The sequence below is a fragment of the Aureobasidium pullulans genome (genome assembly GCF_000721785.1).
Source record: "Aureobasidium pullulans EXF-150 unplaced genomic scaffold scaffold_13, whole genome shotgun sequence".
In the NCBI taxonomy this organism is placed as follows: Eukaryota; Fungi; Ascomycota; class Dothideomycetes; order Dothideales; family Saccotheciaceae; genus Aureobasidium; species Aureobasidium pullulans.
This window is the reverse complement of record NW_021941033.1, coordinates 421,251-433,074: the sequence shown is the minus strand read 5'-3', so window position 1 is coordinate 433,074 and position 11,824 is coordinate 421,251. Positions and strand designations below refer to the sequence as shown.

The window sequence follows — 11,824 nt, the reverse complement described above, 5'->3', positions numbered from 1 at the left end:
CGGCAAAGAGTTGTCCGGCTATCGATTGTCAAAGGTCAACGTATCCGTTCATAGGGTGCTTTCAAGTATTTCGAGTTCTCAGAATGATCTAGAAGACGACCTTTACTCTGACTCACGACTGTCTACCTTCACAGTGTAGCATCTGCCATATCAAAATCTCGACCATCTCGCCTTGAGTTGTTCGATTGACCAAAACGAATACGCGAAATGTCATCCTTCTCAGCACCTTCGTTCTATCCATCACCGTCAAAAGCCGCATTGCAATTGCAATATGTGGGCAAAAACGTCAAAGATATACCTGCGCCTGCAGCTGTTCTCGATTTGGCTCCGATCAGAAGGAACTGCAAGGCAATGCTCGAAGCAACCAAGGCTCTTGGACTTGGCTTCCGTGCCCATGTCAAGACACACAAAGTAAAATTACATGTACTCATTGGAACAATACGGAGGACTAATGATCGTGCAAGACTACCGAACTCACCCAGTACCAAATGGGTCACCAGTCAAAAGATATCAGGCTGATCGCCTCGACGGTATCGGAGATCGAGAACCTCGTTCCTTATTTGCTTGAAAGCAGATCGCGTGGTGCTTCTGTCAATGCAAGTTTTGTGGAAGTATTCTAATTATGATCAGTTCTGACTTTCGCAGATTCTCTACGGCTTGCCTGTTGCCGTTTCTCATATACCTCGTCTCGCAGCCATTGCAAAGGTTCTTGGTGAGAGAGCTGTTGGGCTCTTTGTCGACCATCCTGAGCAAATAAAACATCTTGCGAAGCTGGACGAGTCTGTGTGGCCTGGCACTATTCCCTTGTTCATCAAGATCGCCGCTCCCATCTCGCGAGCTGGATTGCTTCCCAGATCTGAGAGCATCAGTCCTTTGGTACAAGCTATTGTCTCGGCTCCGAAAGTCCGTTTGGTCGGTGCCTATGCTCATATGGGCGAAAGCTATGGTTCCAACAGTCCAGAAGAGGCTCTAGAATTTCTCATGCATGAGCTCAAGGATGCAAAGGCCGGTGCGGACCAGATTGCGAAATCTCTACCGGACGGATCATCCAGCAAGCTTACGATATCGCTCGGTGCGACACCAACAGCTACGGCTGTTCAAAACGCTCTTGTTGAAAACGAATGGAACGACAAGTTCCGAACCTATGTTCAAGAAGTAAAGAAGAACTATGATGTTGAGATACACGCAGGTGTATACCCTGTACTGGACATGCAGCAGCTTGCGACACGCGCTCGTCCGACCACTGCTGATGGCAAGCCGTTGCTTTCAACGGAAAACATCGCTTTGCGTATCATGGTCGAAGTCGCAAGCACGTACGACGAACGAGAAAAGCCCGAAGCTCTGGTAGCGGCCGGCTCTATCGTACTCGCACGAGAGCCTTGCAAGAGCTATCCAGGTTGGGGAGTAGTAACACCTTGGACGGGTGGATCGGCTCCTGCTGATGCTTCCACTGTTTATGATCCTGCGGGTTCAAAGACTGGTTGGATAGTTGGGCGTATCTCTCAGGAGCATGGCAACCTCACATGGGAAGGATCAACAGATGATATGCGTAAACTTGATATCGGAGAGAAGGTGATGATATGGCCCAACCACGCTTGTATGGCAGGGCCCAATTTCGGTTACTATGTTGTGGTTGATGGTGAAAGCTCTGAACCGGACAAGGTCCAAGATGTCTGGACCAGATGGCGTGGCTGGTAGTTGCTGTCGCGTACAACACGACAGAATCAGGTCGGAAATCACTGTCAGTCAATCACTGTGTGGTTATGCAAGTACTTTCCACTTGTGCATAAATTGTGTCAACTCTTGGCAAAACTGTCTCCTTGTTCCACGCGTCCAGGCATCATCCTGCAACCTTTCTTTACACAAAGAACACGATTGACAGCAATTGACCTGATTTTCGAGGCGTCCACACTGAAGTCTATTGAGAGCAGGTGCGATGTGTATCAAAGGTAGAACATGTTCCTTCTACCATGTATCGCTCGATGGCGTTGTAGGCAGACGTCCAATTTGCGTCAGTAGGCTGTAAAGTGGCCACTCTACCACTTGCTGGTAATTGTCAGAGCATCGGCGCGAGTTCCAAGCCGATATTCCCTGTGCTTGGTGCAGTTTGGAACAGCTTCATCCTGAAAACTACTAATACAGAGCTCTGGTCACATTTGAAGGTCGCTGATAATTCTCGTTGGTTGTCGAGATGGCTTTGCTCGATGCTCAAGACTTCCGTGTGTTTTCGTGTTTTCAACGTCCACATAGATGGAAAGAGCGACCTTGAGAATCAATAGTCCATGCCGGCAGCTCTTCCAGGCTTCAGACCGAGATTGACGGTTGATGTGGCATCTCTCAGGTCGCGACTTCCAGCACCCACCAATTCCCATCTGTATACTGTTGGCTTTGCAACTCGAGCTCCACTTCGCAGTAATACCACATACTCGTTCCATTGCTTACATCCCCTCATTTGATCAATTTCGATTTGGCGACCTTGGATAAGACGCACTGGCTGTTTGCCGTCACGATGGCTTTGCTGCGTCGACAGCAGTCGCTCGATGGACGAACCAGTCGTGCATCCATCACCTCTGCACAGTCGAAAGCACTTGGACCTCAAGTTTCTCAAGCTTCTGGCGACATACTGAACGCTGCTGCTCCTGGAGTACTTTCTATGCTCAAAACTTCGACTGATGTTGGTGATGTGGGCGAGTTCTCTCACAACACTGGTCGTCTTCCTGCTGCTCTTCGTCCGACTCATCAACGAAGAAACAATCCTTCCCGTCTCTCGAACTCGTCCAATCACTCTACGTACACGTACAACACCAACCACAGCCGCGTCCCTTCTCATGGCTCCAGAAAGGCTTCCAATGCCCAGACCTCCCAGGGATGGGATGCCGTCTCGGCCATATCAAGTGGTACAGGAAACGGTATGGGAGTCAGGCATGGATCAATGGTCAGCCTTCAGACTCTGGCAACGATGCCGCCGTACGACAACAGAGGTCCTGCAATGCCTCGCGGCCCTCCTCGGTCATCGCCATATGGCGCACCAGTGCCGTATTCTCAGGACGGACGCTCCTACTCGCTGACTCAGTCCCACCATGCTCCTTCGCTCAGACCAGCCAAGTCTGTGACTAGTATGAAGAGCCAAGGGGGCGGACCGTTCCAACCTCCGCGTCCGCCGTTCGCTTATCCTGCAAGACTCAAGAGACCTGGTTTTAGGACTCCGTCTCCAGCCTTGAGTGACTACACCGGCGGTGGATATCAAGGCCCACACGGACAACCCCAACCGTTCGAGTACGACCAATCTTCAAGCTACTACGCTCCAAATGATCCGGCACATTATCCTCATCTGGCCCAACCTCAAGAGTCCTACCAAGGTCCGTCATCGGGACGAAACTATGGGCCAGGGCTGGAATCTGGACCACCACCGCCAGGAAGAACCATGCATCGACCCAACATGCCAACCTACAATAGCGACTATCCATATGGCTTATCTGGACCGAGGCACCAGAATCAGCCTCAGCCAATGGTGTGTCATCCTACACAGCAAAGCTTCCAAGATCCCTACTACGCTCATTACGGTGCCCCAGTCCAGCCCGTACCATCTCTGGGATACGGATCAACATCGAGAGTAGGCACGCCGCAAATGGAGTCTATGCCATCGTCTTCAGGCCAAGGTTCTTCATCACCACCATCTTCGAACCCACCTACACCCAGAGACACAACTGCAGTTCACGTCACCGTCGAATCAGCTCTTGTACATCCAGCGCTCAGTGAGCTCCCAGAAGAACATTCGGAATACAAGAGTGTCCAGAGCTATCTCAGATACACAGAGCAATCCACCATGTACGAGCTCGATGCTTCCCAGCCTGCTGCTATTGAGCTCGAAGCAAGTACGCCTACTGTTACGCGCACCGGGCTGGTTCAGCGTATCAGAAACTTACTGGAAGATCGTGCTGCAAGCCAAGAACATCTCCCACCCATCCAAGGCCCGCCACAACAAGATGTATCGAAGCTTGTCGTTCCCCAACCATTCCAAGATGACAAACAGGAAGCTTTTGAACTTTCTACCAGCAAGCGCTCATCGGTTCACGAGCCTATAGAGCTTGATGTCCCTGCTAGGATAACAAGACAGTTGATCCAAGCCAACACTGCCCCTTCTTCTTCGGAGCACAACACGACGACGTCGCTCGCTCCCGATGAGACAGTCAAGGCAAATGGCGACCATGGAGTCGAAGACATCGTTTCGAAGCCTTCGACGGACAGCCCACTCAAGGATCCTGGTGGTGACAAGACCGGCCATGGACTATTCTTCAACTACTCCGACAATCAGATGTTGACTTCTCCGGAGTTGCCACCTGCTAATGGTGCCGGGTTTGGTGTACAAATCACACTCTCGGAGCCACTCGCTTCTCCGGATTCTGTCATTCAGCCCGCGATCAAGGTTGAGGACAAAACGAAGGAATTCAGCGAGTTCCAAAGTGGTGGTGTCAGCCCTCTACGTCCTGACGAAAGGGTGATCAGGGACTCGATTGTCAGTCCAATGGCCACTCAAACCATGCATCTCACAACGGTCCAAGAACAAGTCAAGAATCCAGGCTTATATTCCAAACCTGTCGATGACCCACAACCGGACCAATCCTCGAGACAGACTTTTGACACCACTGAGATGACTTCTGGACTGTCTTTGCCGACGGGACCATTTCAAACCTCCGAAGCCAGTCCATCGTCGAATCATGTCACCGATGTTGCTATCAAATTCTCCATACCACGCTCCTCTGACCACGGCAGAGCTCAGTTGGTGAATCTTAGCAACCTATCTGACACACCCATTCGATCTTCAGCGGAGATCAAGACAGCGCGTTCTGCAGATGACAATAGCTTGCAAGGCACTTCTCTTTCCAGCATCGAGAAGGTGGCTCCACTTCGTATCAGAAGGATGGAAAGCTTCTTACCTATGGCCACAGGCGCTGAGGGGGCTGACCTCTCTTCGTTCATCCGTCGCTCATTCCCTCGCAAAAGATCAATGTGGACCACCACTCAGCCCGACCTCAACAGATCGTCTACTGAGTCAACAACAGATCTTGGAACAGTGACATTCAAGGGTCGTCCTGGCTACCTTCCTGATCTCAACGAAGACTCCAAGGAAGACATAAGTAGCAGAAATACCAAGTCCTCGTACACCGGATTGAGACTTTCCAATACACCCTCACTGCAGCTCAAGCCCGTTCGTGAAGGTGTGAGACGATCTGAAGATGCGCCTCAACCAAGCTATCTGGCACCTCGTCCCCCAAGAATGTCGCTTTCAGAACTGAGAGAGATTCCTTCTTTGAATTTCAGCCGTATGGATCTCTTCGACAAGCTCAACGAAGAACTTGAAACACACATATCTCGGTCTTCGAAGTCCTTGGCTGGAGTCAGAGGAGAGAGGAAATCTGGCACCCGCCGTTCATCATTATTGCACCCAGCCTCGACCGATCAGATTCGTGAGAGGTACACAAGCTTCTTCACTAACCCTGAAGATTCTGAACTGCTCGGAGATTCGACCACCGAAGGTCTTGACACCAACACCGGCCAAGGCGAGACACAAACCACACACGAGAAGAATCAGAACGATGTGGACATTGTGTCGACCAAATCTTTCGCCCGTTCAGTCAGACCGATCTCTACGCAGCAAATGTTGGGTATGACTTCAGAGGTCAACCGTCTTCCTGTTCCCTCCGTGGCTGCTCTATCCGAACGTCTGTCGACGCTTCTACCCTCAATCAAGCATCTACACATCGAGTGTGCTCCAGGCGATCAGACAGCAATGAACGACGCCATTGATAGAATCCATCATCTTGGACGGCCCGAGAGTGAGGGCGCTCCACTCCTGAGATCTTCTACAGGGCTTCATCAACTAGCCGCGATCGCAGACAACATTGTGACGCATGGCACCCATGACTCCGCTCTTCTCGAAGTCCAGAAAAGCAGTAGACTGATGAAAGAGCTCCCTCCTTTGCCAGAGGACAGTGAGAGATTCTCACTGAGCGACTCCGGCCTTGACCGCAACACGACCCTCATCACCGAGGCCGTGACTAGCGCTTCTGAGCTTGAAACACCAAAGCCTGCCTTACTTCGCGGCAAGTCGCTGAACGTCATTGACAGCAAAGACGAAGATCTTCACCCAGGATTCGCCTCCAGACATTCTCTCGTGTTGTCTGCTCAGAACCTGAGACCTTGGAATCTTGACGAGAATTACCCATGGTGTGGTCACAGTCCTGGCATCAATATCGACTTCCCTACTCCTGTGTTACGTCGTCACTCCTCTCCTCCCAAGCTCGTTCAGAGGCAGAGCCGCGGCTCCAACAAGTCTAAGAGCGAGACTGAGGATACCCTGGATCCAGACAGTACTCTTCCGTCATCACCCATGGTTTCGAACAGCGAGACTGTTACTCCCACTGTACTGACTATTCATGACCGCAAGTCGTCCAAGAAGTCGCTCATTGGATCTTTGTCTCGTCGCATCGGTCTGAATGCACGCGCACAGTCCGGCTCTATTGCCCGAGAAGGTGTTCTTGCCGAAAGAGCAAGTCCTGGGGACAGGTATCCGTACACGAGCTTGCAGTCACCTCACACGCTCAACATAGAAGAAGTGCGTTCCTTCTTCTCGGACTCTACAGAAGAAGATCAGGGAGAGGAGCGACGTGGTTCGTTTCGTAAGCAGATTACGTCCTTTCGAGGAAAATCCTCAAGAGTGCCAAATACACATGGCTGTGCGCCTTATTCGCAGTCACTGGACATCCACAGGGGTCGATCTATGGATCAGTACGGACGGCCTTCGCATGTGCACACTACTGGTTCGCTCTGCGATGACCGCTTCACTGAGCCTGTCACGCCTCAGAACTATGATGGCATGGTCGGTATGGGCAGAGTTGAGTTTCGTGTGAAGCGTGTCGCGGAACGTCTAAGACACATCTGGTTGAAGGGCGGTGAGATAATTCGTTCTCTCAGTCAGCGCAGTCGCCCAACCAAGAGACAAAACAGGGAAAGGGAGATTGAAGTCGATAATTGGCTTGCGGATAGCCTCTACTCTCGCGATTGATGTTCTCAAAGGTCTGCCAGGCCAAGGATGGGAGGGTAAGAGTGTATTGATGATCATTCTTGACGATTGTATGGCTATACACTGCATGGCTACATGCGAGGCAGATCAGGGACACTGGCGAGTGTGTTACGCGACCATGAACTAGTAGAATTATCTTACAGCATCAGATATAGACAGTATCTTCGAAATGAAAACCGCAGTATCTCAGACTTAGTCTTTGGTTAGGATGGTTAATGTGACAATGTCACGGCAGTGTCTAGGCGATATCTGCCGACTTGTTAACAAGGTGATACTTCGGGTTATGATAAGGTTGGCAGGTTAGACTTTACTGACGAGCGTCATGGTTGCTGGTCGTAGAGTTCGTGTGTCGCACAAGAGCTCAAAACTCTCCCTGAGAACGCATTTGGTTTCGGTACTTGACACTTTGAGGGTATGATTTTTCGTAAGTACGCTAAAACTGAAGGAGTTGCGTATCCGGGGACCGGAAAGAACAGACGGAGGGGTGGATACCGTCTCCCGAGGATGGGATGTCTGGAATACCGAAGATCCAGGGTGGAGTGTTGGATTATGTGACAGATTTTCTACAATCCTTCGACAATCGACAAGGAGACGCAACGATGTGGTCATCACCCGCACTAGTCGATCACAGAGGGATTGGGCACGTGGTTGCGAGGGCTGAACCATTTGTCTTGTTTGGATAACTTGATAGCATGTACCTGGATGACGGAAAAGCTCTCCGCGGACAGTACTCATCCTAAAATCATCTTGCATATCTCTAGCGCTACTGTACGTTGACATTACTTGTTATCATAGATGTTGAGAAAGGAGATGCGCATGTCGTTGCTGATGAATAATCATCACACACGATTGATGTCAAGATCCCCAGGTTGAAAGTGATATCGTATCCACTTTGCATCCTCCTCGGGCTCTAGAAATATTGACAGCACAATGGGAGGTACCGTGAAGCTTTGTGGAAATGAGGAGATAGCTTGGGGCATTCGAACTCAAGATCGACGAGATAATGTATGGGAGGGGTATACGCACGCTCTGATATTGAAGCATGAAAACATGATGATGAGGCCAGCTGCGCAATGCGCATGCATTGCTTGCCATGCGAAAGATGAATACTCATCAATGACCAAGCTTGCTTTTCTTTTTACGAGGTGCAGCTGAATAATTGGCGGCTGCAATACACAAAGACAGGTAATCCGAGGACTGCGAACAGAAGAGGGAATGACGTTGGCGATAAGGTTGTTTGGTCCCTCCCTTTGGGATTCGCTAGCCACAGGCCACAGAACCCTTGATGTTTTTCTTCGTTTTCAAGTGCTTGCGCCATGTGAGACTCGTGTGGGTGGAGTTCTACATGGCACTAGATGTCAGTGCATCTGAAGATTAGCAGAGCAAGCATAGAAAAAAAGGCAGTGGCTGGCACCGTTGCAGGGGAGAGGCGTGAGGGGCCGCCGTTGGGGAGGAAAAGTAGTTGTCGGGTCAGGGCATATTTGCACTTGGGAAGACCGATCTGCCTGTCTTTCTGCAGTAGTGCGGAAAGGCTCTCCTTCGGCGCAAGTCGACGATTCAGTCAAGGAGGTATAGAAGTTTCGGTGTATCCGTAGATTCTCCTGATTGTTGTGGTCAAGCGTTTCGCTACAGAGATCGGTGACCGTCATAAACTCCCTAATGCGCATGGTTTATGATGGTATACGGTCTCAGCGTTTGCTGAACTCCGCACACGGACATTGGTATAGCAAGGATATTTGTCAGGGATCGGCGTCGTTGGAGGTTGGGGAATGAGGAGGAGAGACACGCGGCCATGTGTTAACCCAAAAAGTGATATCCAAACAGGTGGAGTCTGCTGCCATGTGAGAAGTTGTTCAAAGATGCAAGCCGAGGCGACAACCGAGGACCCCATGATGATCTCCCTTTCGTTAGTGCCCGCGGACGATATGCAGGAATCCGCGACGTCATTTTCTTCTTCCTCTACTCGATTCTGTTTTTCTGTTGCTGCTGCAAGTCAGTGGAAAGTCCTTCTGGACTGCTTCTCGAAATTGGGAAATAGCTTGCGATTGTAGTAGACGTTGGCGCTTTTACCGTTCAGACGTTTGTTGCAATAATACATAGACACTCCAACGCATGGTGTTCTTCTTCCTTGACAGATAGCACTTCTAGATTCTGCGATCTGCAATCATAGTCGATAGTCTGTCCTTGCAGTGCCTTGGTTTCGAGGCACCTGTATGAGTAATGTAGCGAGGTGCAGGTACAAGAAATACATGCTCAGGAATCCATCGCGGAAGGTCTCTCATCCGCGCGCTAGAAGATAATGTGGTGCATAATATCACGATAAGCATTTTGCTAGGCAACATGATGGTCAATTCCGCCAATTTTCGGCCGAGGGCTTTGCCCTTAGTCCTTCGTAAACCTACGCGCTCAGCTCTTGGAGAATGCTCTTGGTATATGGGGTAGAATAATGGTCTCCTTGTTCGTGTAGGTGTGGCCCACGTCATGGGATACAATTTTCTGAATGACTCGAGTTCTCTAGGCGCCTCGGACATAAACTTAAACCTGCGTTCTCTCGCTTCTTGAAGGCCGTTGGGGGCAGCTAACGGTATGCTTAAAGAAATCGGTGTCGGTGGCGTCGAATATATCAGAAAATATTTTAGAGTTCCAATTCGCGAGAGAAGACCAACGCAGTTCACAGTGCTTGACTCCTGGACTCCTTGTCATGATCTCCACACACACGCATCCAAGTCGCATCCAGCTCTGTCCGTCCGCAGTATCACCCATTCAACGTAAAAAGTCAATTGGCATCAGAAATCCGGCAACAACAGAGTCAAAGCACGGCAAGTAAGCTATAAAGTATTTGGTGTTTTTCATCGTTGGATCGGGATTGTCCTACCCGTGGGAGGCTGAGACCATTCCCTTGGATTCGGATAGCGGAGGTCATATTCTATGGATCCGGCAAGGAACAGGTAAGGGGCAATCGTTGATGCAAGTGCAGCCGACTCAAGCTGCTCTTCTGGTAGAAAGAGGCTTCGGAAAAGTGTTGTACCTTATTCTAATGGAAACTACCAAAGCGGAAGTTCCTTGCTAAGATGACAAAGCAGCTGCTGCTGGCAGCTGAAGAGACCCTTTTACATCCTGAGTTCATGTATCCACTTGATCTTACGCGGACCGAGGACTTCGCATTATGATGCTGAACGATTTTTGGAATAAAGTCATGATATAGAGCTATGATGTACATGTTCGCGATCCTGTCCGAATATGGTTGCTGCAATCAGCATGGTATGAAATCGCGAATGTGAGATTGCAGACGGCAATCACTCTTTCCATCCACGGTAGATGATCTTGCTGCCATAGGTCTGACCCTTCTTCAGAAGCACCATCTTCTTCCAGTCGTCATTGTTTGCGGCATCAATGTAACGACTGGGTTCGACACAGAAGCCAGCACGAGCACCACGTGCAGGTGCACCATCTACGGCCGGAATGTCAATGTACTTGCCAGTGTAGAACTGGAAGGCAGGCTCTGTGCTGAGCACCTCGAAGTGGAGCTTGGTGTTGGGATGGAAGAAAGAGCACAGCTTGCGAGCAGGGACTTGTCTGGTGTCCAAAAGCACGCTTGAGGGATCGGTGTTGATCACGAAGCAGTGATCGATATCAGGGTCGACTGCTCCCAGAGTGAAGTTCTTGTTGGCTTCAACGCCAGGGAATGCCTTGATTTCTCCGGTCGGGATGTCCGTGTCGTCCACCACCATGTATTGGTCGGTCATCAAAGTTGCTTCTGTGCCTTCGATGGTCTCACCACCAGAGATGTTGAAATAACTGCGAACTCATGTAAGCCACTTATGTTTGGAAATCTGTACAGGACACAATTACCTGTGGTTGGTGACCGAGACTACTGTCTCCTCAACCTCATCTCCGACAAGCTCGACCTCGTACTCGATCTCGAGTTGTGTCTTCTCCACACCGTCGTCGTTCTTCTTGCTTGCGATGTACCAAACGCGGAGCTCGACAGTTCCAGGATAGCCCTCTTCTCCATCCTTGCTCAGGTACTTGAACTGAACAGCCTCGGTTCCGTTTCTGCTCACTGGCTCAGGTCCTTCGAAAGTTCTCTTTCCCCATCCAGCAGGGCCTCCATGCAAAGCATTAGGTCCGTTGTTTGCGGCGAGTTTGTATGATTGTCCGTTCAGGTTCTTGATTTCGGCATTCTTGATACGGTTTGCGACACGTCCGATTGTCTCACCAAAGTAGGCTGAATTCTTTGTTTTGTAAGGCTCCGAAGTAGGGAAACCTTGAACGATGTTGTGCCCCGCAATGCGCAACTCCTGGATGATGGCGCCCTGCGGCAAAAATGTGAATGCGTCTTCGGCCGACATAATGAAGTTGTGATGTTTATGTTGTTAGATAGTTGGAGGTTCGAATAAGAAGTGAGAAAGAGTCGAGGCGACACGTATGAACAATATCTTGTGATTACGGGTAAACAGGTTTCTTGCCTCGATGTCACCACACAGTTTTGACAGCTATTAGGCGGGGTGAGCTTTGGTGGGGGCTGGAGTGGAGGGGCAGAAAAGCCGCTCTTTAGCCTAATTTATCGCACTCCACGTGGAAACACTCCTTGACGTTCGCGATGCATGCTGTCACTTGAATTGGTTTGACAGGCCAAGAGGACGATGAGAGAATGCCAGCTCCGCTGTTCTTGTCTCCGCGGACGACGAGACCTGCTGAGCGACAGAGTTGCCAGGGTGGCTTGCGTGCAGGACTTGG

General features: G+C 50.3%; 4 protein-coding genes across 4 annotated transcripts; 2 read left to right on the top strand and 2 right to left on the bottom strand.

Annotated features, from left to right (window-relative positions):
• Window positions 1-207: 207 nt before the first annotated feature.
• Window positions 208-1,698, top strand: M438DRAFT_277083 (uncharacterized protein; the record flags this gene model as incomplete). Its single annotated transcript, XM_029900899.1, has 3 exons — window positions 208-411; window positions 465-590; window positions 646-1,698. 3 exons carry the CDS (start codon window positions 208-210, stop codon window positions 1,696-1,698), a joined length of 1,383 nt encoding a protein of 460 aa, XP_029758983.1.
• A 2,614-nt stretch (window positions 1,699-4,312) lies between these two features.
• On the top strand, window positions 4,313-7,262 carry M438DRAFT_347026 (uncharacterized protein; the record flags this gene model as incomplete). Its single annotated transcript, XM_029905811.1, has 1 exon — window positions 4,313-7,262. The coding sequence occupies one exon, from the start codon at window positions 4,316-4,318 to the stop codon at window positions 7,064-7,066; it is 2,751 nt and encodes a 916-aa protein (XP_029758982.1). The 3' UTR covers window positions 7,067-7,262.
• On the bottom strand, window positions 7,172-8,244 carry M438DRAFT_47680 (uncharacterized protein). Its single transcript, XM_029910131.1, has 2 exons — window positions 7,400-8,244; window positions 7,172-7,333 (listed from the first exon to the last, which is right to left on the bottom strand). The coding sequence occupies exons 1-2, from the start codon at window positions 7,862-7,864 to the stop codon at window positions 7,277-7,279; spliced, it is 522 nt and encodes a 173-aa protein (XP_029758981.1). The 5' UTR covers window positions 7,865-8,244; the 3' UTR covers window positions 7,172-7,276.
• Window positions 8,245-10,067: 1,823 nt separating this feature from the next.
• On the bottom strand, window positions 10,068-11,790 carry M438DRAFT_398346 (aldose 1-epimerase). Its single transcript, XM_029909357.1, has 2 exons — window positions 10,937-11,790; window positions 10,068-10,882 (listed from the first exon to the last, which is right to left on the bottom strand). The coding sequence occupies exons 1-2, from the start codon at window positions 11,434-11,436 to the stop codon at window positions 10,381-10,383; spliced, it is 1,002 nt and encodes a 333-aa protein (XP_029758980.1). The 5' UTR covers window positions 11,437-11,790; the 3' UTR covers window positions 10,068-10,380.
• Window positions 11,791-11,824: the final 34 nt, after the last annotated feature.

Excerpts from the sequence above, each read along its gene's own strand:
- M438DRAFT_398346 (XM_029909357.1), bottom strand. The coding sequence starts at position 11,436 with ATGTCGGCCGAAGACGCATTCACATTTTTGCCGCAGGGCGCCATCATC. Across the intron at positions 10,883-10,936 it reads GTCTCGGTCACCAACCACAG|TTATTTCAACATCTCTGGTG; the intron begins GTAATTGTGTCC and ends ATGAGTTCGCAG.
- M438DRAFT_47680 (XM_029910131.1), bottom strand. The coding sequence starts at position 7,864 with ATGTCAACGTACAGTAGCGCTAGAGATATGCAAGATGATTTTAGGATG. Across the intron at positions 7,334-7,399 it reads GACCAGCAACCATGACGCTC|ATATCGCCTAGACACTGCCG; the intron begins GTCAGTAAAGTC and ends ACAAGTCGGCAG.